This window comes from Ceratosolen solmsi, unplaced genomic scaffold (assembly GCF_000503995.2).
Source record: "Ceratosolen solmsi marchali unplaced genomic scaffold, CerSol_1.0 scaffold63, whole genome shotgun sequence".
In the NCBI taxonomy this organism is placed as follows: Eukaryota; Metazoa; Arthropoda; class Insecta; order Hymenoptera; family Agaonidae; genus Ceratosolen; species Ceratosolen solmsi.
The window spans coordinates 2376930-2404233 of NW_011948437.1; the positions used below are offsets into that span (position 1 = coordinate 2376930).

The 27304-nt window shown below is 31.5% G+C and overlaps 3 protein-coding genes across 3 annotated transcripts; 1 reads left to right on the forward strand and 2 right to left on the reverse strand.

Moving 5' to 3' along the window:
- Positions 1-5158: 5158 nt before the first annotated feature.
- Positions 5159-6562, reverse strand: LOC105365258 (mannose-P-dolichol utilization defect 1 protein homolog). Its single transcript, XM_011503372.1, has 5 exons — positions 6348-6562; positions 6058-6123; positions 5857-5989; positions 5564-5768; positions 5159-5480 (listed from the first exon to the last, which is right to left on the reverse strand). The coding sequence occupies exons 1-5, from the start codon at positions 6433-6435 to the stop codon at positions 5238-5240; spliced, it is 735 nt and encodes a 244-aa protein (XP_011501674.1). The 5' UTR covers positions 6436-6562; the 3' UTR covers positions 5159-5237.
- A 407-nt stretch (positions 6563-6969) lies between these two features.
- LOC105365259 (tubulin glycylase 3A) lies at positions 6970-14330 on the forward strand. Its single transcript, XM_011503373.1, has 13 exons — positions 6970-7121; positions 8425-8695; positions 8789-9018; positions 9087-9214; positions 9449-9722; positions 9801-10017; positions 10133-10223; positions 10537-10707; positions 10821-11074; positions 11843-12012; positions 12077-12421; positions 13076-13294; positions 14045-14330. The coding sequence occupies exons 1-13, from the start codon at positions 7092-7094 to the stop codon at positions 14312-14314; spliced, it is 2670 nt and encodes an 889-aa protein (XP_011501675.1). The 5' UTR covers positions 6970-7091; the 3' UTR covers positions 14315-14330.
- A 648-nt stretch (positions 14331-14978) lies between these two features.
- On the reverse strand, positions 14979-17374 carry LOC105365260 (WW domain-binding protein 11). The gene is given in 7 exon segments (XM_011503375.1): positions 14979-15533; positions 15617-16103; positions 16181-16434; positions 16503-16674; positions 16805-16902; positions 16976-17101; positions 17180-17374. Coding segments are annotated over 7 exon segments (1662 nt in total). The 5' UTR covers positions 17244-17374; the 3' UTR covers positions 14979-15072.
- Positions 17375-27304: the final 9930 nt, after the last annotated feature.

Consider the following 27304-nt stretch of genomic DNA (forward strand, 5'->3'; position numbering starts at 1 on the left):
ATTTTGTAATTGTAACTACTTCGTTGAATTACTATTCATTTTTATCAATGCTATAACGGCTATATACTTAAATATTTGTAATAATAAATTTCTCTATAATGGTAGCACGTTAAGTTTTACAATTAACTTAATTAAATCCTAACATTTTGGAATTATATAATTATTTAGAGTTTAGTAATTATCGTACACGATATCTTTTCCTTTTTATATATTTAAATTATTGAAAATTAAATTTATCAAAATCTTCATTATATGACTTAGTCATATTAATTAATTATTGATTTGTAGTAATCATGCTTGTATTTGCTAAAATAAAAGAATAAAAAAATATTTTTATCAAGTAAGTTTTATGTTTTAAATATTTAAAAGAGAGTTTATAAGAATATATTAAAGAATTAATTTATAATTTTAATATGTGAAATAATTTAAAAATATATATTTATTACATATTAGATTATACGTTATCACGTTAATCATTTATTTGCAATCTACAGGTTCTGTAGATGTATTAATATTAATTAATAAGATTGTATTAATATTAATATACACGCATTAATGTTTTCCTATAAAAATGTTTTTAAAGTGAAATCAAGAAAGAATTTCAATAAACTTAACACAGAAAAACTCTCTTATATTCTATACATAAACGTTCAAAGGGTATTTGCGTTTGTATATTATCTACAATTTATTTCTCTCCTATACTAGACACTTATAAAGTAATACCAATATTGAGTATTTCGTAATCGTAAATTTTACTTTAAAAGCTAGCATATTTTATTTTATTAAATATCTTATATAATATATTGAAATACGTTAATTGTTGGATTCCCAACTATGAAACGTAATTATAAAATTACATATATAGATTTACAATTTCAACTAAGTTGTATCAAGCTTATTAATATAAACACTAATATAATTATTAATTAAAATTATGAAATCAAATTAATTCAAAATAAAAAGTAAATAATTAACCGTATTAAAATTTAAAATAAATAAATTAAAGTAGTAGCATTTCGATACTAATGTGTAATGTAAATGAATTATAAAGTAATAAGTAAGCGAACATTGTTCACACAATTAATTATAATTTTTCTTTTTTGTAAACTATTACTAATTATTATCATGAATATTTATAGATAATATTTTTATTGCTGTCGAAAAATAATTGTTTTCTGCACACGTAAAATATATCTCTTGTAGATATTTCTATTATCTCTCTCTATATATATAAGCCATTTTTAATTAGTCTTATAGAATAATGTCACCGTGATAGACTTTAAATCATTGTCGAATGGCTGCAATTAACAAACTGACCACCTAGTTGATTGCCCTATTTTTAAAAAGAGACCATATAAAATAAAAACTTCAAATTTTCTTTTACCTATGAGAATAATAAGATATTTTCTTTAAATCACAAAAGATGTTTATTTCTACTGAATACTCGTTTAATTTCAGTGGCTTAGAGATTTATAAAAAAAAACTTACCGACTACTTTTGATTAATTTAAGAAAAAGTAGTTGCAATAGGAATTCATTCCTGAGCCTGTTACTTCTATGCAAATTTAGTTTTTCGTTTCATTCTTTACTTAAAAAAGTATGATTAATATCAGGCGTTGGATCAAATCAAACTAAACGCATGGGAAGATACTTAATTTTTAATAAATTTATAAAATTATCATTAATGATAATATTTATTAATTATTTACATTAAATAAATCATATTATAAAAAATAATTTATGTATAGTAAAAAAATTACTTTCATTTAAGTGTATTAACGGAATGAAATTATGATGGAATTAAAACTAATTTTTAACCTTATATATAGAGTGAATCTTGAAAAATATATCTCAAGAATAGTCGAATGCAGCGGAATGTAAAAAATGTAAGCAAAAAGAAATTAAATTGTATAAATGCAAGAATGAGTGTGAGAGAGTCAATTACCTGAGACTAGTTATTGAATATAGTCAATGTAATAATATATTATTGCATAAAATGTCTTATACTTACTATAATATTTCGATTTCTAAAAATATGCATAGAATAAATGTAACGGTAGCTGACGGCAAAATGATCGAGGACGAAATCTCGTTGGTCAACGAGCCACGCAAAGTTAAATAATACCTGACTATTTATCACTAAGTTAAATGTCAATCTTTTTTCAAAGTTCTAGAAATTAAGCAGTGAACTATATTCTACAAGCTAAATTGCCTTTATATACTACAGTAGTGAGGATTGTTCTGAAGAGTTTAAGTGTAAGTTTTGACTTTCAAACTGTGGATCTCAGAAGTCGAGATTATTAGTGAACTTGTGCAGGTCAAATATATTTAAATAATAATAATTTTATATTCTTTCTAACATGTTTACCCAATCATACAATTTTAAATTGAGTACTTCATAAATTATGCGAAGGCTTCGATTCAGTCAGGGGTAACCGATATTGTCTACGTAGCGAAAAACGGAAGCGCACGTAAGCTTAAGCTTCATCGTAAATTGATCAAACAATGAATGAAATACTCTTTAAAAGAGAGATCATGAACAATGCTTGCACGACCTAAAAATATTAACTGACTTGACTTTAATAGCTTCTAAAATAATTTTCAACCGTTTAAATGTTATTAGTATCAGTTTGATCAGATTACAGAAAAATGTATGTAACTATTAGTTACATATGAAATGAAATAAAATTAGGACTACTAAGCAATGTAATACGGTTGATACATAATAATTATGTATATCGATTATCATAAAATATCGTATCACCTCTCATAAAAATAATATCAACTAGTATTACAACTTTTTTTTTAATTATAGAATTATTCAATAATGTCGCTTTTCTAACAAAGGATTATTATTTCGAAATTTTTCTTTAATATGACCAATTTTTTTAAATTTATAAGCCATAAGTAAATAAAATTTAAAAAACAGCATCTTTAAATTTAACAAATTTCAACTAAAACATTAATTAATAGTTCTAGTTTTTATCGTATACATTAAATTATTTGTAACAACTAAATCCCAAACTTATAATTAAGTAAATGCTATGAAAAAGAAAATTTTGAACTTTATGAATATCATTACATTTAAGTTTATTTTATAATAATTTAATATGTAAAATGAAATAATTACAATATGCATGTAATGTAATATACATATGAATTAATTTATTAACAATGAGGAAATTTCTTGTAATATTGACAAATATTCTAGTGAAAATATTCAAATATGAATAAGTATTAAATAAAAAATTTATTTCATCGGCCTTCAAGTCGTAAAATAAATACTGCAGGTTAAAAATAAAAAATACATACTGTAATGGCTAAAATATAAGTTTATTATAAAATATTGTATTTTTATGAATACCTTTTTTGTTTACAAATTCAATTTCAACTAATTAAACGCCTCATACGTTATGTTTTACGTAATAATATGCTTAACAATTTTATATAATCCTATATTAACTACATAATTATATACTTGTTAAAAAGGTATGTATGTTTAGAATTAATAAATGTAAGGATAGAATGTAAATATTAAATGATTTAGTTAAATTTTAAATGTTTCAAGTTTAATGTATAAATATGTTTTTACTATATATAAATTTGTATGTTTTGTTTTCTATTTTTATATATACTCTATATATAGATGGATATAAAATTAATTTTCTATCCATAAAACATCTTAATATATTAAATGGCTTATCTTAGAAAATGTATAATTTCGTTGTCTTTTCAGAAAATAGCAAATTATCAATTATATCAAGGACACGTTAAATTTATATATTTTTTCTAGTTGATTAACTAAAAATAACTAGAAAAAAATTTATTTTATAATGCCAAATTTTATCACCTTTGCATTAAAAATAATTTAATAATCCGTTATTGCCAATTTTACTTCATTTAAATATTGACTTTTACATTATATTCACTATTAAAAAAAAACAATAAATAAATAAAATTATTTTGAACAATGAAACAATATATTATGTAATTACTAATAAAGACATTTAATTTAATAAGAGAGGGAATAAAAATATTGTGTCTTAATCAATAATAAATCTATATTATCTAAATTATGAAAAAATATTAATGATTAATATACAAATAAAAATAAGTAGATACAAAGAGACAGAGAAAAATATTAAAAAAAAAAAATTAATATAAGTTTGCTAATAAAAAGTCAAAAAAATAAAATAAATCCATCCATTAAAAGTGATCTAGCCATTTTAATATCTCATTAAACTTTTTAATAACTATTCTTGAATATTATTGAGTATATGAAATTAAACAAATATTTTCCGTCAAATGTGGTTCCCAGAATTTTAAATTTTGCATTCTATACGATTATAAAATACAAAAATAACAGTAATATGTATGGCAAAAGTAGACTAAAAGGGAATGAAGTAAGACTCAATCGCGATTTACAAGCACAATGCAACTTTCAAAGAAGTTAAAAGGAAATAAAGAAATTTCAAGTAATCTTGAATAAGTTACAAACTCAAAGCCAAAAATCATTAACGAAGAAACAATGCTGAAGTCACAATCCTGAAAGAAAGCTCATAGTTCACGAATTGCTAATCCGCTGTGAAAACAATAACAATAAATAGAAGATCTTGCTCTTTATCTTGCAATACGAGATATCGTTATATAGTAGAACTTTAAAGAACGTGCTACTATTCTCATATATGTTTCTATACGTAATATATATGTGCATGTGTGTATATATATATAAATCAAATGCAAAAATAAAATCGACTTTTCAGAATGTATCAACATGGTACTGACTATTTTAAGGTGTTCTTTATTTGCTTTTCTCCAATAGTAATTGACATAATACCTTTTGCCCAAAAAAAGGAATCAATAGAAAAAATTTTTTTTTTTTTAAAGTATTAAGTAATTTGAAAACATTCATATATATATATATTTTTATGGTATAAAGTAATACCTTAATCTATAAAATTATTTACAATTCAAATATTTATTCTGAATACTTTCCTATTCTTTCTAGATATAGTAACATCAATTTTCTTTAAATTTTTATGATCGATTAAAAATATAATAGTGGAACTCATTCAAAAACTACCATCAGATACATAACCTAAACATACATTGCATATTAATAATTGTACTAATATATTAAGTAAATTATTAATTCTGTAACCTTGATCAAACAAAAATAATGTATTTTCTGGTTAATAAATAAGATAAGGTATCCAAGTATAATGAGTAAAAATACTATCACTTTAACTTCTTTGATTTTACAACTTTTCTTTCTGATACATTCCAATAATAAAGAAGTTGCGAAACAATGATTCCATTTGCTATAGTTGAACATACATACATAATAATTATTGTTTTATCTCCAGTTTCTTGAATGGATGTAAAAATTCTTGCTAGAGATCCAAAGAACAACATGAAAATGGTAACAGCAGATAACTGTCCAGTACTAGCATTAGAATAATTTGTATAACCTTGTATTATCTTGAACAAATATAAATTAATTATATTTTAAAACTAATACTCACTGTACAAATATATAAATTATAATAGAAAATATTTAATACCTTACTAAGTAAAATAATTGGAATATTTAAAGTTTGTGCAAACCATAATACTTTGATAGGTGTCAGACCAGTACCGATTGCAATTATTATTGACAAATAGGCAAAGACAAATGTTGTTGTCTTTGTTAATCCATTACAGTAATAAAATACTAAGCAGGCAATTGTAACTGTTTGTAAGGCTAAGAAAACTGCTTCACCCCAAGAACTATATTAAAAGGTAAAAAAATTATAAATTGAAATAATGACATTTAAATTAGTTTATTTAGGTTGCTGACAATCATAAATGAACTCGCCTAAAAGGAAATCCATTAACAAAACTATATGCCGCTGTAGCAGTAATGGCAAATAATTCTAACAATATACTAATAATGTTTATTCCCTGAGCACTTTTATTTTGAAAAATTTTTAAAATTTGTGGCAGTTTGACTAAAAGTAAAGACATAATATATAAAACTATAAGTAAATGATTTAAAGGCATATAACTATTAACATACCAAGTACAGAACCAGAAATGATTGCTAAACCTAGAGTTTTGCTTAGCGTTGCTTTGAAACATTCCACTAAAAAAATTTGTCCATTCAATTTTTTAAATAAAAAATTTATTTTAAAAATAAACTGAAGTAGTACTACAATAAAAATCTTCCATGTGACATAAAATATATAGTAAAAAACACGTTGCGTGTACAATAAGCTTCTAATCCCATTAAAATTAACGAATATATGTTGAAATGTATAAGTTGAAATGAAAAATTAAAATTATATAAAAGTAAAAGAATATACTAACTGTGGAAAAAATTAAAATCATCTAAATACACTTTTAAACATTCTTTTGGACAAACTAATAACGGTAACTCTCGTATAAATGTTGCCATGATTACCGTTCACTCGGTTTCTTTACAAGATTGTTCTTTAAACCTCCTAAGTATTTTATTTCGATTGTTCCGTATTTCAATATTCCACACAAGTTGAGTAGCTGATAATAGCGATGCACTTAGTTGAAACTACTTTACCATTAAAACAAAGACTAATTAGATATTTTAATAATGTGTAAATATATTAATCGTTAAAATAATACTTATGTATAGTAAAATTTTACTTTAATAAAAATACGTCCATATTATTATTATAAAAGCAGAAATTTCTCCGAAAATACTTGACTTCTTTATTTCCGATATGATTTGATTTTTCTTAATCTGCTTTTTAATATATTTATAAAATATGTATTTCTCATCTATCGCCATAAAATCGTAATTTTATTACTTAATGTTTAATATTTAATAGAATAACATTAATTTTATTTATAAAAATACTTTTATGTTAACAAAGTCGAGAAATCTTAATAGTTGGATGTCCTATACACTTTAGCACAATTTCAATTTACTTTTCATCAGCAGGCAAATATCAAATAGAAGACCATGATAGAAATGATACATGACAGCACGTATATCGGCGATAGTGTATATAAACCGTGGACTGCTCGATATTCTATATTAGAATTACCAAAAATATTTTAACAAGCACGGACACAATGGATTCATGGACATGTAATTACAAATATGTACACAGTTTACATTTTATAGTAATGACATTACACTTATTTGACAATTAAATAAGAACATTAATTCAGAATATTAATTTTTTATAATTTGTCATATAACTCAATTAATGGAAAGAAAGTCAAAAAAGTTTATAAAATGTCATGCGTAATTCACGAATTTTTTGCAAACCTCTTGTAAATTGTAATTGTTATGTGTGAAAAATCAAGATTTTTCGCAATATTAATTTAAAAAAAAAAAAGAAAAAAAAAGAAGCATTAAGTAGCATAATTAAAAAAAAAGTAATTAATTTTGACAAAAATTGAGAATTCATAAATACAATGTAATGCAAAGTTAATATTATTATCATACTATTTTTAATAATGTTGTTATATCATCGATTCATTTATTAATATTTTTTTTTTTACTAATTATCAAATAAATTTATCAATGTGAGTTTATATTATTAGAAATTGAGCATTACTGATTTTGTCACTAATTTATATTCAACATATCAGATGATTAAAAGTGAAGAATACAATAATTTATTAGATCAAAGCAGTTGGTAAAAATAAAAGTTTTTCATAATTAATTACTTAATTACTACTATATGGGTGTAATCTTTAAAAAATTATTTCCTGTTAGAATGTAATGAATTAAATATAATTATATAAATGAAAGACTAATATTCTAACTCAATCTATTATCGTGAAATCAATTATGATAAATAAACAAACTGTATAACGCATGTATTAACAATTTCTTATATATATATATATATATATATATATATATATATATACTAAATTTTAATAGATGCACTAAACAACAAATTCATATTAGAGCTAATCTATTTTTTTCGAAACTTTTAATTCACATACCGCAAATGATCGAAACTCTTGGAAGTAATTCTTTCAGAATTAGAAGGAAAGTAGCATGTGTATGAAGTTGCACCCGAAAGTATTGTTTTTCTAAGTATGTGACGTATTCGTTTGAAAAATTATCAATACTGCAAGTGTCCAAATCTCTCCATTAGGCGCTAAATTCTAAGTTTACGAAACACGAAAATACTTCAACAAAAATAAAAACAAAAACAACACTAACAAGTGGGTGTACGAATTGTTAGGTGAGTGAGTAAATTTATATGACAGGTAACCGGGGTGTTCAAAAGTAGGTCGGCCGAAGGTTAAACGGAGGTTAGGTGGGTGGTCGGGTACGGGTCGCGCGACTGGTACGACCTGTTCGGTGCCTGCCCAACACTTGACTAAAAGCTCAGTCCAGTGGTGGCAGTTGTACCGTCAGCTCAAGAGCGCTCGATGCTTCCAGCTTAAGGACCTTTACGAGTTTCACATGATAAAAAACGATGTCAATCTTCGAGGCCCGGAGCCAGAGGTGGAAACACGCCGGCCGCAAACATCAATAGAGACTAGGGCCCCAAAGAATCAAACTCAGCACTTTGAACGCATAAGAGAGACAGTGAAGAGGGCCATTGCTGCACAACATACCTTCATGATATGTGGTCGTGCACGTATCATTCGGGATTGCCTTCTCAATCGGGGTTGGTGCGAAAAACTTCAGCGAAAAAGTGGTCAACCTAGTAAGCGATTCTCGTCTCATATCCATATATTATCCTTATAGACTCTAAGAAAGTAATATATAATTAACATAATGAGGGTAAATACTCGATCAGTAGTCGGTGAACAACAACAAATGGGCGTAGACTCTAATTCAACGTTGCTTATGGCTGGTATCGGTGATCTCAACGAGATTCAAAACGAGCGACTACTCGTATCAAAAATGTTAACTAATCACACCGTTGATTTCCTGTGGAATTCAAGCTCTGAGTGGTCTTGTTGGCCATCGCAGGACAATAAGACCACCATATTCAACAGGTTTATCAAAGCCAATTTCACTTCAAAGGTAAATAGTAAGCGCAAGTAGAAAATAATGTAATTCATTCAAGGACTTTTTTATTACGACTTAATTAGGTGGGCCTGTGCTCGAACGTTCGACAAATGCACTGGTATTATGAAGCTGGCATCGCCAATATTCTTTTTCCCCGCTGTTACAACATAACACAATCTGAACAAATGCATGCCTTTGTCGAGGACTTTAGGCACGTATTGCAATTGCTATGAAACTAGTGAAAATATCCCAAATTTTGGTCAGATAAAAATTTATTCGCATCTTTTATAATACATAAATTAAATGTAAAATAGTGTTATTAGTAACATACGTAATGTACTAAAAAATTCATATATAACCAATATACATTTTACACTTATTTATTTTAAATTTATGTGAAATATATTTAATTAATCAAACGACACTGACTTTCGATTAAGTATAGGCTGACTGCATGCTTGTCATTACTCAAATGGCTTGTTGACAAAGTTAAAAATAACGGCGAGGATTCCTTAAAATCAGCATGTGGTACAATTCCACTTAGAGCTCTTGATTTTGCAATTGGTCGATGCTGTGATTTTCTGGGTAGTAAGTTGCACGAAGACATTGATCAAGATCTCGAAAAAGTCTGGACTCATCAGTGGGAGCAATTTATCGGCTGGTACTATAAGCTCCTTCATAATCATGCGCTCTTTATTATCACAAATGTTTCAATTAGTGTGAGTAACAATACATATGTTATATTTATAATATATATAGTGTTTCATAAATATTTGTACATCAATATTAACGTGCAGAAATACTTTCTGGCGGCACGATACATTTTGAAAAAAGTTAAGAAATTTTGGCCCCAACTCGATATGGATGGCACTATGAATATCTGGATTTTGAAGCCCGGTAATAAAAGCCGAGGTCGCGGTATCATCCTCATGAACAAATTGGAAGATATAATTGCGAAAATCACTCCGACTAATAAGACTACGGATACGCGCTTCGTCGTGCAAAAGTACATTGGTCAGGCAGTATTATATATTATAAATTTTTCATCCCAATAATTTATGTGTATTTATAAATATTTTTTCCATTTTCAAACAATTAATTAATATTTTTATGTTCTTGAATTATTCAGAGAGACCCCTTTTAATTTACAATACTAAATTTGATATCAGACAATGGTTTATCATCACAAGTGCCCAACCTTTGACACTCTGGATGTACAGGTATAGAGAAAAAAAAAGATTAAACTCGATTAGAATCATTTATCATTTTTAACAGAGTAATCCTTAATTTCAATTGTCTTTCAATATTATTGTGCAACATAGATTTTCACATATCTATGAATGAATAGATCATATTCACGATTAAATGTAGCTAAAGCATGGTTTTAATAGAATTAAAATGTTCAATGAGATATTTAATGACATAATCTACTTCTACTATAGCTACTTTGGCTTATAGATTAATAAACTTAACGCACAGTGTTAAAAAATTTCTAAAAATACTATATTTTTTCATTTATCTTTCTTTTCATAGAGAAAGTTATTTACGCTTCTGCTCCCAAAAATTTAGTTTAACTGATTTTCACGAATCAATCCATCTGACAAATAATGCAGTACAATGTAAATATAAGAACAGCCCCGATCGAGATGTTTCTTTACCGAATGAAAATATGTGGGACATCGCTGCTTTTAAAGAGTATTTAAAGTAAATACGATCCTATTTGATAAAATATCAAACTTTAGTAAATATACTATGTATTAATCTTAAAATAATAAAAAATCAGGTTTAAAATCCTCTTATATTGCCTTTTTGAATAGACTTCAGGGCGACGGAGATGCTTGGGATGAATTAATATATCCAGGTATGAAACAAGGGCTTGTCGGATCGCTTTTGGCAAGTCAAGAAGCAATGGATCGCCGAAAGAATAGTTTCGAATTATATGGTGCGGATTTTATGGTAATGGAGGATTTCTCGGTATGGCTTATCGAAATTAACAATCATCCCGATATGAGCAATTCCACAAGTGTTACTACAAAATTATGTCGCAAGGCTATGGAAGATACAGTGAAAGGTAAAGAGATAAATTTATCTCTTTTATTAACGAAATCGAATTAAAATAATTCAATGTCTAAATTATTTATTATGCTTACAGTTATTGCATTATATTTAATGAATCTTTGAAATAATTTTGTTTGTCTCTTACCAATATAATTAAATAAAATATTTACAAATTTCATTCAATTATCTTAGTAATAGAAATAAAAATAAAATCTTAATATAATATAACTAAACTAATATAACATAATATCACTAAAATAAAATTAATAAAATATTTAATGAATATATTAGTTTAAAATATAATAGTATATTGTCGTTACCTCAAAAATCAAATATAAAGTTTAAGTAAATGAAAGTTCTTGTTAACTTAAAATCTCTTATTAATAAAAGTTACTTCTACCTATATTTTTAACAGTAGTATATGCAGTTAATACATAATAGTATTAGTTTATTATTATAATACAAATATTATATTATATATTATAAACATTAATTATTACAGATTATTTGTAAATCAAACTCTATTATTAAATTTATAACCATTGTAGTCAACTGTAAATTGAAATAACCCCAAATATAATAACGTATGAACATTATAAATCATATTGATTGTTTATCCTATCAAGGCCATTTTACATCTATTATTATAAATTAAATTATTTTTTTATGCTTTCAAATAATCTTTATATGTCATTCAAAATATAAACTAAAATTTAATTCTCCTAGGAATTATAAATATTATATTATAATATAATTTAAAGAATATTGTAATTATTTAAAGTGGTCATCGATTATCGAAAAGACGCTAATGCAGACACCGGTGACTTCGAGCTCGTATATAAACAAAAGCTCTCTCCCTGTCAAGCTTATCTAGGCACCGGGCTCTCGCTCCACGGCACCCGTATCGTCTTAGGAGATAAACGTTCGAGTCTGGGTTCAACCATGGCTTCGGTAAAAAATCACATTTACAATATTGAACAGTCGATATTAATAAAATCGCTTACAATGTACACAGGTATCATTGGCTAAGCGAAAACCGATCTTGCCGGGATTCCCGGCATTGTCCGCTCAGACCCCAAATCGTGTCGGGCCAATCCTCGTTGACCTTATCGAGGAACTTGAACTCCAGCTTGAACATGAATTCTATGAATATCTCAAACTAAGATCAGCAAGTGGCTTATCGAGGCAGATTCTCCCTTCGGATTTACCTACTTGCGATATCAACAGCAGTATCGACCGAGAATTTGATTATGTTGACAGCGAAACCAATACTATTACCAGAGGCATCAATCCTCCGATTTCCAACTCTCAAACTACCCTCAAACCCCCTATCGTTCAATCGGCACTCAACACACAGAGGGTTCGAAATGTTTTTTTTTATATACTAAAATGTTGACTATACATCTGCTATATTGCTCACTAGCATACGACTTACGTATTAATACACGTACATCTTCTAATAGTATGTCGACAAATAGCGTCTTTATTGCTACATTTATCATTATAAAAACTTCAAATATCTGAAAAGCAATTTTCAGCTATAGAAGTGGGTTAATTTTTTTACACGTTGATTAATAAATTAATAATTTGAGAAATAATTATGATTTTCCTTAGTTTGGGCATCTTTCAATAGCTTATTTTATTTAACACACAGTATAATTTACAAAGCAAATAATTCAATGTTTTATTTATTTATTTAATAATCTATTTATTTAGTAATAAATAAAATATTTTTTTATGTGTTTCTGGAATTTCTCGATAAGGCCAGAATTAAATAGTGATGTTTTTAATTAATTATTATGTAATGTGTTTATTTGTTATTAGTATTAATTTTGTATAAAAATAAAATATATTATTCAATAGACATATTAATATTTTATAATTACTCAGAATATTGAAAATGCATACTGATTTAAGGTACATTTGCTTTCATTTTCGACGAAGATAGTAATTATTATTATAAATAAGATATATATAGAATAAAAATAAAATTTTCATGAAATGCAATTTACAGAATGCTACAGGGAAATTTTCAAAGAGCAATTTAAAAAACTCGTCCATATCAAAATCTGTAAAATGTAAGGTAAATACTTCTCAAGATAAAAATTCAGAATTATGTATTTTATCGCAAACATCCAGCGTAGATATACAAAAAGAATTGAATAAAATAAAATCATCAACCTCAAGAAAAACTGGAAAATTAAATCGCATTAGCAAATTATCTGAAAATATTGTGCGTATAGTCTTTACAATATATTATTTAAAAATATTCTTAAAATTCATCTATATTTAATATATCCTTTTAATATATATTTTTACAAACTATGCTGTATTTAAAACAAGTACAAAATTTAAATTCTAAATACTTTACAAAATTCAAGTAAATATATTTATTAGGATATAACAATTATGTAAGTAAAAATAATAATTAATTACTTCTGTATAAAAAAATATTTCAGTTGTTTCAATATGTATGAGGAAGAAGAAAAAGGAATTTTGGCATTTTTATTTCTCTTTAAGCGTCGTAAATCGTAAAGTACTTTGATTTTGTTGTCTTTTTGCTCCCTGTATCTATTATACACTATTTATCGCTTAATAAACATAGCAAAAACATTTTTGAATGATAAATATTAACATAAAGATTGAATCAGTAAATAAAAATGCTATAATTAATAGAAGGGAATGCATAAATAAAATATTTTAAAATGAATATATAATAATATTAGTTGTAATTAATTTAATTGACATATTGTGTTAAAATTATTATAATTAAAAATAATAAAGTTATATGCGTCAAATAAACAAAAACCTGATATGTATTTAAAGTTTTTATTAGCAGAGGTGAATTAATATAAAATTACAAAATTTGACCTTAGTAAATGCTTGTTTCAAATACTACTAAAATACTACTAAGTTGAAGTAATTATCTTTAGATTACTCTTAATATCTTATGACATTAATTATGATTTTCATATTTTTAAAGGTCGTCAATGTTGGGTCGTTAGAAGCAAGTGAAAATTCTACAATAAAATATAAAAAAATCTATAAGAAATCTCAAAAAAATTTAAGTAGCAAAATTATCCCTTCAATATCCGGTACATTCATATCATCAAATAAAGAAAAAGATGTAAAAACAACATTATTAGAAGGATCCAAAACTAACCAAATTAAAAAACGTGTCTATACAATAAATAATCAAATATTTGACGATGCAACAGATATGTATGCCGTTGGACTTGCCGTGAACAAATAACGATAAATCAAATTCTATTTTACTATTCTATTTTATAAAGACAAAACAATATATCTTGGTCTCCAAAATTTTAATTATTGTTAATTCTTTGTACATAAAATATTTATTTTAATAAACTGTATTAATTCAGCATTAATTTTTAATTATTTTTTTGTGAGTGTATATGATATAATATCAAGAAATTTATCTTTATTAACTTTATTAACTTTAATTATTATTTGTTTATTATATTGAATTATATACAACTTATACCAAATATTTTGAAAAATATGTTTGTATAAAAAAAAAGATTCGAGATAAAGATAATTTTATATTAATTAATCAATTTTATTATAAAAAATTACATAAACAAAATGTCAGAAATACATTTGAATAAGTAACCTTAATCCAATTTTTATAAAATAAATATAACGATTACAAAGAATTATTTGTATAAGGGTTCTTTCTGTAAGACATTCTGACAAAATTCATTAATAGGTATTTTTTTAATTCTCATATATTGTTTGATTTTTATTAAAAAAAATAAAAATTTAATTCAAACTTTTTTATAAATTTTATCAAATGAAGAAACTTAAAACAATAAAAATATACGGTATAGAGTTAAGGAAAGGTTAAAAAAAAATGTACAAAAGGTAATAAGATTTTAAAACTATAATTTTGGTCACAACTTATGATAATCTAAAACAATAAAGACTTAATATATATTAAGTTTATAAATAGATCCAAAGATTTGCAAATTGTATTTCTTGAAATAAGGGCTACAATAAACCTTGCATTTCTTGCATAAATTGTAAATAAGCATCATCTTTAGTCTTAACTTGCTGCATTGGTTTAGTAACAGGTGGAGGGTCTATAGGTATTCGTTCAGGAATTCTCACTGGAGGAATAGGTATAGAAGGTTTTTTCTTATCATCTAGCCTTTTCACACGTAAAGATGTAGGTAAGAATCTTGTAATGTCTGCTGCCAGATTTCTAATCTGTGGCTTAGCTTCAATTGTCGTTGAACTCTTACCACTTTCCTTATCTTTTCTTACATTAATTAATTGTGGTGCTGCAGAAAGCACATTTGGTGTTTTTTGTGCGTTAGATATAGTTGAAGCATTTGAGGGTACAGGCGGTGGAGGTGGCAAGCCTGGTATTTGGATCTGTAATCCTAAAACTCTTGGCATAGTCATTGGTGTACCCGTTCGTAATATACGTGGCATACCAGGAGGAGGACCTAAATTTATATAAAAATATAATACATACACATGCATTTCAAATTAATCATTTATAATAAAAATCAAAGATATTTATCAATACCTGGTGGGAGTCTTATTCCAATACGTGGTGGCGGTGGTGGAGGAATTCTTAAATGCAAAGGCGGAGGTGGAGGTCGATACATAAGTGGAGGTGGAGGCGGTAACCCCATAAGAGGCATTGGTGGTTGTGCATTTGAGGTATTTGTGGTCATTAAGCTACTCTGCATATCTGTATTGGATTTTTCACCTAAATTATCTGGATCACTATTTGTCGAATCATTTTCTAATAAAGATAAACGAGCGTTCAAATCTTGAGCACGTTCAGTTTCTCTTTTTTTATGTACAACTTCCATTTCTTTCATAAACTGATCAATATCTTGGCCAGCCATTGCTAACATTTTTTGTTGCAAACTTGTTGGTTTAACTTTAGTAATTTCTTTTTCTTTATCTCTATCCATATCTTTACCATCGTAGTCTTCTCTTTTATCATCTTCCATTCTATCATCATCAGCAAAACGAATAGTCCTTGATTTATGAGATGGCTTTATCTGAAACAATTAAATTAAATTTTATTTTTAAATTTAAGTAAAAGAAATTATAAAAAGGGTACACCCTTCATATTTACTTTATCATCATCTTCGTCGTCGCTGAGAAATAAATCGGGAGGAGGAAAAGGTGGAACTCCCGGAGGATCTCTATTTGTAGGTATTATGTTGACAACTGCCATTGCTGAATATATACTTGTTTTTTTCAAAATACTAGGTGGCACCGGAATATTAACAAGAGGATGATGTTGAGCAATATAATGAGAATGTGGTGGATATGAATGCAGCGGCGGTTGTGGCATATCCGGTAAAGGAATTTGTGATGTCAAAGAACCTATATATAAGGATTAAGAAAAATGAGATACAAAATTCTATTTATTAATATTTGTTAAAATTTCTTACCAGAGTATATTCGACTGATATCATTGCCTGTCGTTGGTAAAGGTATTTCATCCACCTGTACTTGTTGAGCATGACGTACTGCTTCAAAATAAGACACTAGCTCTAATCTTCTTCTTTCATATTGAATCATTTGATCTTTAAGTTCAGTCCACTTTTCTTGATCATCCTTAGCCTAAATAATAAACATAAACAATACAAATATTTGTTATAACTAAATATAAACAAATAAATCGTTATTGTCCACTTTTATTAATATTTTCACAATGAACCATATCAACCTAACAATGAAACAATATACTTACATACATTTTCAATACCCTATCTAAAGTTTCTTTCAACTTTTTTCGTTTGTCCTTTAAAACTTTTTCATTTAATGGCGGAGGCTGCATAACATTGTATTCTGTAAAAGATGTATACAAAGAAATAATCTAATCAGACCTGGACATTTAAATATTTTAAAATATATATCATACCCATTTGATCAATTTTTTCCATTTCTTCAATAATTTGACTAGGATCTTTTCCTTTCAATACAGCCGCTCGAACAAGCTGCCTTTGTTTCTTATTTTTCTTCAGCTCCTTCTTTCAAAAGTTTAAATACAATAGTCAGAAAATATTTATAAAATAAAATTTTCAAAATTATATAAATTTTGTTTTTTATTTTTATTTTTACTAACTTGCTTGATCAGTGGGATTCATATATTTTCCACTTTTTGTTGTATTTATGGAACGCCGACCCATTTTGATTGTATACGTAGATTTCAACAAAATTTAAACACTATCTTATAATAACTTTCGAAAACATAACCAGAGAACTACTCAAACAATTGTTGATGAGTTTAATGATGTTAATTATTCAATAAAGCATTGTACATTTATGTAAAAAAAATATAAAAATATTAATCTTCTTGCCAGTACAATATAAAATTAGTAAAATTAATAATACTAAAGCGGAAGATCTAAAACACAAAACTAATTACAAATATGCTTTAGGTTATCTTGGAATAACCTTTAATTTAGATCCTAACATTTTCCATCTTTTAAAATATGTATATATATGTACTATAGTATGAGTTAAACTATGCCGCCATTTCGATTCTGCGCATTATTGTCCCATGCAACATAATATGCGACATGAAAGCGGATTCTCAATGGTTTTTATAAGTATGCAAATCAAAGTATACAAATTGTAATGCATTAGAAGCATTATCATATATAAATAATAATCATTAACTAGAATAGGCGATTTATAAATGTCAATATTAATAAAAATATTAATATTCCAAGTTCACTTATAAGCAATGCTTAATAAATCGCACTTGTTTGTACTTTTTTGTTTAAATTGTACGTGTCTCTTTCTTTTTCTAATGAAGTATAACGATTGCAAGTACAAAATTCTTTCCGTATTACGTAATAGAACATGCAATACATATTCCATTCAAATAAATTTCCAATTTTCCTTTCTCTATTCGATATCGATTACATCGGTTATCATTGTAGAAAAACGTATATTAAGGAACCTTCATAACACTCATAATTATACCAACAATCATAATAGAGTACATATGATTAATTATTTCGAAAGATTAAAGCCGATAATGAAATTCAATGCTTTCAACAATTTATAATGAAATATAATGCTTATTACAATATGTTCGTATATGATGTTATTTCCTCACTCGAACTGACAGTGTATCGATAGCTTTACTAATTTGCCGCCCGCTCTAGCAGATGCTTGAGTGGGAGTCAAGTGGAAGGGTTATAGAAGGGTGTAATATGTGCAAACTTTGGTAACATATGATTTATTAACAGTTACATTTATAATAAGCAGGATTGACTTGTTATAGAAAAGTGTAAAACTCTGTCTTGTCTCAATGATGAGGTTGCTTCTTGATGGTGACGAGGTCGTGGCTTCTGTTGGTGTTGTAAGGACTAGCAGTAGTATGTTAACACTCCTGTGTGCTGTGATACTATGCTTGTTTGTGGCTGTTCGATTTTAAAGGTTTAGTTTATTATGGCTTGTGTTCGGCAAATAATTCCACAATCTGACTCGTCAGCCAAACGTGCAAAAATCAACTTAGAACAAAAAACCCACTAGATGTTGTGTGGGGTTGCCGGACAAGTAAAGGGTTAATGCATCGATTCAATAATTAACACATATCTTTATTATTGCTGTTTAATTCATTTATTTTACTTTATTTCCAATGGGAATCATGAACCTTGGTGAAATTACAAATGATCTTTATATTTCTTAATAATCTTGTGGTGTTGATATATCTGTTTATTGGAGAACTAGAGGATAATCAATTTCTTATTCTCTGCATATCACTGGTGAGATTATGATTTACTGTAACAAGAAGTAGGTTATAATCTATTGACTATTATCACTTAGAGGTTATGGTTATTGTAGTGCTCTGATCGAACATTACAATATTATTGTGTTTCAATTCAACACGTGTGCAGTTGCCCCTAAATATAGGTCGTAAGAGAGCCTAAATAGAGGTTATGCGAAACTGTGCACCACCTGTGGCCGGAACAACTTATCGTTGGAGGGATTAAAAAGCCACTGTGGCGTCTGTAGCTGGTCTTGTCCTAGAGTATGTCTCGGAAGCTTCGATAGTTGGAGCTTTATCCGTCCGTTTTCTACTTAAGCCGAGAAATCAAGAATCAATACTAGCTGTAAGGACTTACTTGCAGTGTATCGTGATTTTTCCAGTCTCTCTTCGTTGGCTTGTTGTGAAGTTCCCTTGCAATGTTGCAACTCTTAAATTCTTCCTTATCTCCACGTGAGACTACAAGTGGTCAGGTCCTATGCAATCTAGTCTTGATGAGATCAATTCAACTGTATACTAATTCACAATCGTAGAAAGAACTTCTTATTAAAAGTCAGCTAAACGACTTGTCTCTCCGGTCCTCCTCCGTGAGAGTAAGTCATGACTTATCCTTCAAATGTGTGAAGTGTTTGAAAAGAATAAGCGAAGGTACATTACGTTGTCCCTTCTTAAATGGTTCACTAGTCCCGTTCCACTTGGGACCCCTTCTTCTTTTATTAATTAACCAATCAGAGGTTGATCTTGGGCCACACAATAGATTATGCACGCCTTCATTTCCATTTCCTTCCGGGCTCAGTCCAGAATTTGCTAATCGGGATAGTGTCGGAAGGTGGCGAGCCTTTTCCATTGGTCACCTTTTCTTAGTGGCCTCATCCCTCTCTGGGACTAGGCTAGACGAAGGATCCACTTGGGCGTGGTCAATTTTCCAATGCGATCGACCAGATGTGGTATAGCCAAAAACAATGCAAGCATTGTCTTAAAGGCCGAGGGCGCACGTATGGTCATTGCATGTTGTTACACGTGCAGGTTTTGATATTGATATGCATATCTGATATTCGTTCTGAATCTACTTTGGGGTTCTCCCGGCAACAAACCCATTAAGTTCTACTGCACTGGGAGTATGAACACGTTTCGCAAAAGTTTTCCAGAGGTTTTATGATACTAGTGCAAAATAATTATGAGCAGGAAAGTTTTGAAGTCTTAAATACAATTTTCATGATATTACTTGCCAGATGTTTTATTGTCTTAAAAAAAGAGTCTCACATTCTCAAACAGCTTGAACTACCAATTCAATAGTTCAGTGGATTAGACTCTCGTCAGGATAACTTTAAAGGAAACAATAAGTGAAAGGGCTGAAAAATATTATGTATTTTAGTAAAGCAATGTTTATTATTTGTTAATAATTATAATAGTAATATTGCAATGTTGTTGAGAAAGGATTATTCTATTGTACTAATGAGGGTGTGTCCTTGTATTTTTGATTATCGTAGATTCTAATGTTGTAAATATCAGCCGGTGTAGTCAATCATGCTCATGAGGTAGAATGAGAGAAAGAGTAATCACAAACAAGAGTAATTATTGATAAGTCTTTGTTCGGAAATTACTTCCACAATTCAACTCGTCAGCCAAACGTGTAATAATCAACTTAGAACAATAAAACCCACTAGATGTTATGTGGGGTTGCCGGGCAAGTAAAGGGTGAATGCACTGATTAATAATTAACACAAGTCTTTAGTATTTCTATTTATTTAAATTGAATTACAAAGGTGAATTACAAATGAACTTGGTTTTCTTAATAATCTTGTAGTGTTGAAATAAATTACTTATGTATGAAGCAGGTTATAATCTATTAAATATTATCACTGGAGGTTATGATTGCTGTGGTGCGTTAATTGAACGCGGCACTGTTGGCAAGGTTAATTCACACGTGTGCAGTCAACTCTAGTGTTGGGCGTAAGAGCGCCAAGTAGAGGTTATGCGAAGTGTCCGGGAAGCTTGCGAAGTTGGACATTAATTCGTCCTTCCGTTCTTAAGCCAAGAAATCAAGAATGAGTACTAGCTGTAAGGACTTACTTGCAGTGTATCGTGATTTTCCTTGTCTCTCTTTGCTGGCTTGTTATTACGTTCCCTCGCAATATGGCAATTAGAAGGTTCCTTTTGATTCTCAATCAAGGTTGCGAGTCGTCAGATCCTATGCAATTTAGTCTTGATGAAATTAAGTCAACTGTATACTATTTCACAATCGTAGAAAGAACTTCTTATTCAAACTCAGCTAGCTAAAGCGACTTGTCTCTCTGGTTTTCCTCCGTGAGAGTGCTTCGTGACTTATCCAGTACTGTAAGGAGTATTTGGAAAGAGTAAGTGATTTTCTCGTTGCGTTACTGTTTTCTATCTTCAGCGCTTCACTGGTCCCACCCCGCTAGGAACTCCCTTTTCTATTAATTAACCAATCAGATGTCGTTTTAAGACAGCATAATGGATTATGCACGCCTTCATCTCCACTTCCTTCCGAGTTTACTTCCGAATATGCTAATCAGAGAAGTGTCGGAAGTGGGGAGTTTCTGCTATTGGTCATCTCTTCTTAATTGCTTCTCCCTTCTCTGGGACTTGGCTAGATGAAGGGTCCCCTTGGGCGTGGTCAGTTTTGGAGGCGACCGACCAGATGTGATTGACACAGAAGGCAATGCATGTGTTGTCTTAATAAGCCTAAGCGTTAATGCAAGTTGTAGCACGTTTGGGACTTTTGGGTTGTAATAAATGAAGAAGTGTTTTGTACTCGATATTTCATATATCGAGTGGTATTCGTTTGGAATTTGCACGAAGGTTTTCCGCAATAAACTTATTTTCTTCACTGCTCTGTAAACAAAGGGCACGTTCCACTGGAGTTTTCCAGATGTTTTATGACACTAGTACAAATAATTGTGAGCGAAAGGATTTGAATGCTAGTGTGAATTTTACGATATCGCTTGCCAGATGTTTTATTGCATTTTACTTTCTCGCATTCTCAAACAGTCTTCGTGCTCTTGAAGGACTTAATAAAATGTATTTGTAGTCAATTATTCAACATATTATTGTCTGGTCTTGACAATGTGTTTGAAGAATTACGTCACTTGTCTCGACTCTTATGGGTCTGTACTGGATCGAAGCGTTGGTTCGAAAGAGAGACTGTAAGTTTGCCCGATCGACTGATGTCGGCCTGTACGGGGTCGAAGCGTTGGTCGAGAGAGAGACCGCAAGTCCGTCCGATCGACTCCTGTGCCAGGTGTAACTAGCTTATTTATTAATATAAAAAAATGTCACCTTGTGAGCTGCAGACAAGGTGTGTTAGTTGCTGCGTAATTGATGTCCCCTTTGATTACTATTCCAATTGGCTTCACTGTAAATCACTACTAAATCTGCCGATTTCCTTTTAATACTGCAAACGTACATTATTTACTAGGCTGTCGAATTTATGGCCACGTGTCGTCGTCACAGTATATACGAAAACACATAGCGTCAATTACAGTTAAGTGAGTGCGAAGTAGGATTACAATGAGCGTATGAGCCTTTTGAATACGCGCACAAACGGAATGCTTGATCGTTCCGTGGCGGCTCTGCTGAAAATACCGACCGTTTCATGGTGGTCCTGCTGAGGGCAGATCGAGATCCGTGTGCCATGGCTTCTACAGGTGGATGGTTCGATCGGTTCACTATGGTCAGTCACTGCGGTTGGGTCACGGCAAGATGTTAGCCGCAAGCGCAGTTGAGCGAGGGTGGTTCGGCAAGAGATGATTAGCAAGAGAGGGAGGCGCGCCGCGTGCTTGCCTTATATATCCACGCGGCGGCTCACTTAGCTGGCAACAAAGCATCTTCGTTGTTGCACTGAATTCTTACACGAGGCGTAGAAAGAAAAATCTAGAACTGTCGAGAATTCGATGAAAGAAAAAGTAGAGCATAATACCGATAGAAAACTTCCGGACGATGTTATTACCCGAAGACTATATAAACATTACGGGCCACTTGAAACCAAAACATAACAAGTAGACGAAAAATTCTCGTCCAAGTGTTTACAGAAATCTGAGATCTGAAAGGGCCGGCGATGCCGACAATCGGCGGTCTAGAAACTGGGGTTGTGTAATTTCTCTTAATGCAGTCAGCACCCTTGACTGCTTGTATGTGTGTGGCAGGCTTGGCAATTAGACTTGTGTCCCTTTGTATGGCTTCATTGTATGATAAAACGGAGCGACTGGTGTGTGGCCGAAAACACTAGCTGAATAACGTAATGACTTATAACAGTTGACCGACTGATACTGTTCAAGAATGCGAGAACAATTTCTTGCCACGACTTCCCACGGTCGCTGGACATTCGAGATGTTCAATACATCTGGAAAATTTCAATGAATATTTAGCTTATTTACTCTTGCTTATCTAAAAACGTGCTCATGCTTTCCCTGTGCAGTAAAACTAATATGTTGTTTACTGTTAAGAACATGTAGATTTTGATAGAGTATCAGATGTACATAAAATATCGAGTACAAACATTTTCTAAATTTCACTGCAACCCAAAACCCCGCACGTGCGACAACAAGCAATAGACGTACGTGCGCACTCGGCTTTTTAAGACAATGCTTGAAATGAAGGCGTGCATAATCCATTGTGCTGCTCAAGGTCAAACTCTGATTGGATAATTGAAAGAAGAAGGGATCCCAAGTAGAACTGGGTCAGTAAACTATTTAGGCGGACAATGTAATGTACCAACGCTTATCCTATTCCTATTCCAATTCTTCTCATGATTGAAAGGATAAGTCACGACTTTCTCTTACGGAGGAGGATCGGAGACAAAGTCGTTAATAGAAGTTCTTTCTACGATTGTGAATTAATATACAGCTGAAATTGATCTCATCAAGATTAGATTGCATAGGACCTGACCACTTGTAGTCTCACGTGGAGATAAGGAAGAATTTAAGAGTTGCAACATTGCAAGGGAACTTCATAATCAAGCCAACGAAGAGGGACTGGAAGAATCACGCTACACTGCAAGTATGTCCTTACCGCTAGTACTGATTCTTCGTCTCTCGGCTTTACTCTGAAAATGGACGGCTGAAAGTCCGACTAGTAAATCTTCCCATGCATGCTCTAAAAGTAAAACCAGCTGCTGACGCCACACAGTGGTTTTTCATTTCCTCCAACGAACAGTTGCTGACGCCACAGGTGGCGCACAGTTTCGTATAACCTCTATTTTAGGCTCTTACACGACCCATTATTTAGAGGCAACTGCACACGTGTTAAGTTGAAACATGAAAAGATTGTAGTGTTCGATCAGAGCACTACAACGATCATAACCTCAAAAGTGATAATATTCAATAGATTATAACCTATTTCTTTTTACAGTAAATCATAATCTCAACAGTTATATGCAGAGAATAAGAAATTGATCATCTGCTAGTTCTCCGATAAAAAGGTACATCTCAATGTCAGAAGATTATTAAGAAATATAATGGTCATTTGTAATATCATCACGGTTAATGAATCCAACTTGGAAATAAAGTCAATTAAATGTAATAAACAGCAATAATAAAGATATATGTTAATTATTGAATCAGTGCATTAACCCATTACTAGCCCAGCATTTCCCACACGCCATCTAGTGGTTTTTTATTCTAAGTTGATTTAGCACGTTTGGCTGACGAGTCAGATTTGTGGAATTATTTTTTGAATAGATTCACAATGAGTAACTGAGCGTAGCGTATTGCCCTTAGGTATATACGTTGTGGCTCACTTAGCTGGCAACCAGGCATCGCCGTTGCCGTGTTGTAATTCTACATGAGGCATAGAAGCAAAATTTAGAAGTTTCGAGAATTCTTCGAAAAAAACAAAGCGTAAGAAATTTGGAGAATTCCAGGCGATGTTATTACTCAAAGACCATATAAACATTGCAGGCCATTTGAAACAAAAATATGATAAGTACATGTTCGGGATTGAAGCAGTCCCATGAATTTCAAACAAAAGAAAGGTCATTTACGCAGTCCGGCGTACCGCATGTGCGCCTAGACTGACCGCGCGTGCAGCAAGGCTGGCCACCACGTGCGCCTAGGCTGATCCGCACGTGCGGACCGAGGCGGGCACTCGAGAAAATGTTTACAAACAAAACTCGGCAAGTCCGAGCAAGTTTACGATTTGAAATATTATTTACTGCCAGCACTCACAAAAAAGGGGGACGCCTTCGAAACTTCTAGAAGCTTCGTTTTCTCACGCCAAAGGAAAATTTCTGGAAGGGACACGCATCGACACTGTTGCCGGCGCTGAAGACGCCGCATGCACATTTAAGCGCAACGCGCCATGAGGCGAAGCTCATTCGTAAATTCACTCCGCTCTCAATCAAGCGTAACTGCCGGTCAGTGCAAGTATACTGTAAAGACGCCGCGTGCCCACATTTTCGACAACATAAGCTCACTCGTAAAGTTCACTTCGCTCTCCATCAAGCGTAACTGCCGGTCAGTGCAAGTATACTGTAAAGACGCCGCGTGCCCACATTTTCGACAACATAAGCTCACTCGTAAAGTTCACTTCGCTCTCCATCAAGCGTAACTGCCGGTCAGTGCAAGTATACTGTAAAGACGCCGCGTGGCCATATTTTCAGCAGCATAGCAAAGAGTACCCGCGTGCATAGAAAAGATAATCGGCAGTTCTTTAAGAAGTGATTACAGTGAAGCCAATGGAATTATAATCAAAGGGAACATTACATACACAGCATCGAATACATCCAACCTGCAGTTCACCAGGTACATCTTTATATTAATAAATAAACAAGTCACATCTCTCGCTATTGTCGATCAGGCACACTTACGCTCTCTCGAACTGATCGCTCGACATCGTACAGGCCCGCTAGCAGAACCAGGGCACACTTACGCTCTCTCGAACTAACCACTCGACATCGTACAGGCCCGCTAGCACAAACAGGGCACACTTACGCTCTCTCGAACTAACCACTCGACATCGTACAGGCCCGCTAGCACAAACAGGGCACACTTACGCTCTCTCGAACTAACCACTCGACATCGTACAGGCCCGCTAGCACAAACAGGGCACACTTACGCTCTCTCGAACTAACCACTCGACATCGTACAGGCCCGCTAGCACAAACAGGGCACACTTACGCTCTCTCGAACTAACCACTCGACATCGTACAGGCCCGCTAGCACAAACAGGGCACACTTACGCTCTCTCGAACTAACCACTCGACATCGTACAGGCCCGCTAGCACAAACAGGGCACACTTACGCTCTCTCGAACTAACCACTCGACATCGTACAGGCCCGCTAGCAGAACCAGGGCACACTTACGCTCTCTCGAACTAACCACTCGACATCGTACAGGCCCGCTAGCACAAACAGGGCACACTTACGCTCTCTCGAACTAACCACTCGACATCGTACAGGCCCGCTAGCACAAACAGGGCACACTTACGCTCTCTCGAACTAACCACTCGACATCGTACAGGCCCGCTAGCACAAACAGGGCACACTTACGCTCTCTCGAACTAACCACTCGACATCGTACAGGCCCGCTAGCACAAGACAATTCACGGTCTTGCAAAATGCTTCAATCCTGAACATTCGACTCGCCATCAGCAATTTATTAATGATTATTTCCTTTCAACAGTTATTGGTAGCACCGCCAATTTATGTATTGGCCTAGGATGGCCTCATGATGGCTAAAGCTGTCTTTAATATAACCACCCTAGTCAGCACACCCTTGCCAGGATGGATGTCCATGACTCAAGCCAGAAACCACTTGCATGGTGAAAAGCATTTAGATATTGATGCCATTTAGATATTGACTATTGCTGCTTTAAAAATAAGTTGACCATTGTGCCCAGAACTGCTGGACGCGTTGTTGAATAAATTGCAAACGAAACTATCCTGACATGGACAATTCCTTGAGAGATGGTTCGAGAATGGTGGTGAGTGGACTTCTAATTAAGAAATGTCCTCGTGTGCGTGCTCAAATATCTTCGGGGTCGTTACTCATCGTTCCTGAGGGCTTTGAGTTGAGGATTGCCTCGATTTGGGCAAGTAGCGTGGTAAGCTCGTCTAGTGACATCAAGGTTTCGCCAATTGCGCGTCTTATGTGGTGTTTTACTGATTTCAACCACAGTTTCCCATTTTCCTCCCACGTGGAGTGTTGCAGGTGGATTGAATACCCATTGACTCTTGTCTTGAGTACTGAGGTGCCTTCTATATTTAAGGGCGGCGCCAACTCCAATGAAAGTCGTACCACAGTCTATCATTTCTATTTCACAGTCACTTCATGAAGAAAATAGACCTTTTCTGTTGCCTTTATCCAAAAAGTTCTTACCCTTTCAAATGCTTCCCATGATATATAGTACGCAGACGATGGTTTACGTTTTATCCTTAAAACGGGTGATGAATTTCAAACAAAGGGCAGTCATTCTTTGTCATTCTTTGTCATTCTTGGGGTTATTGGGGT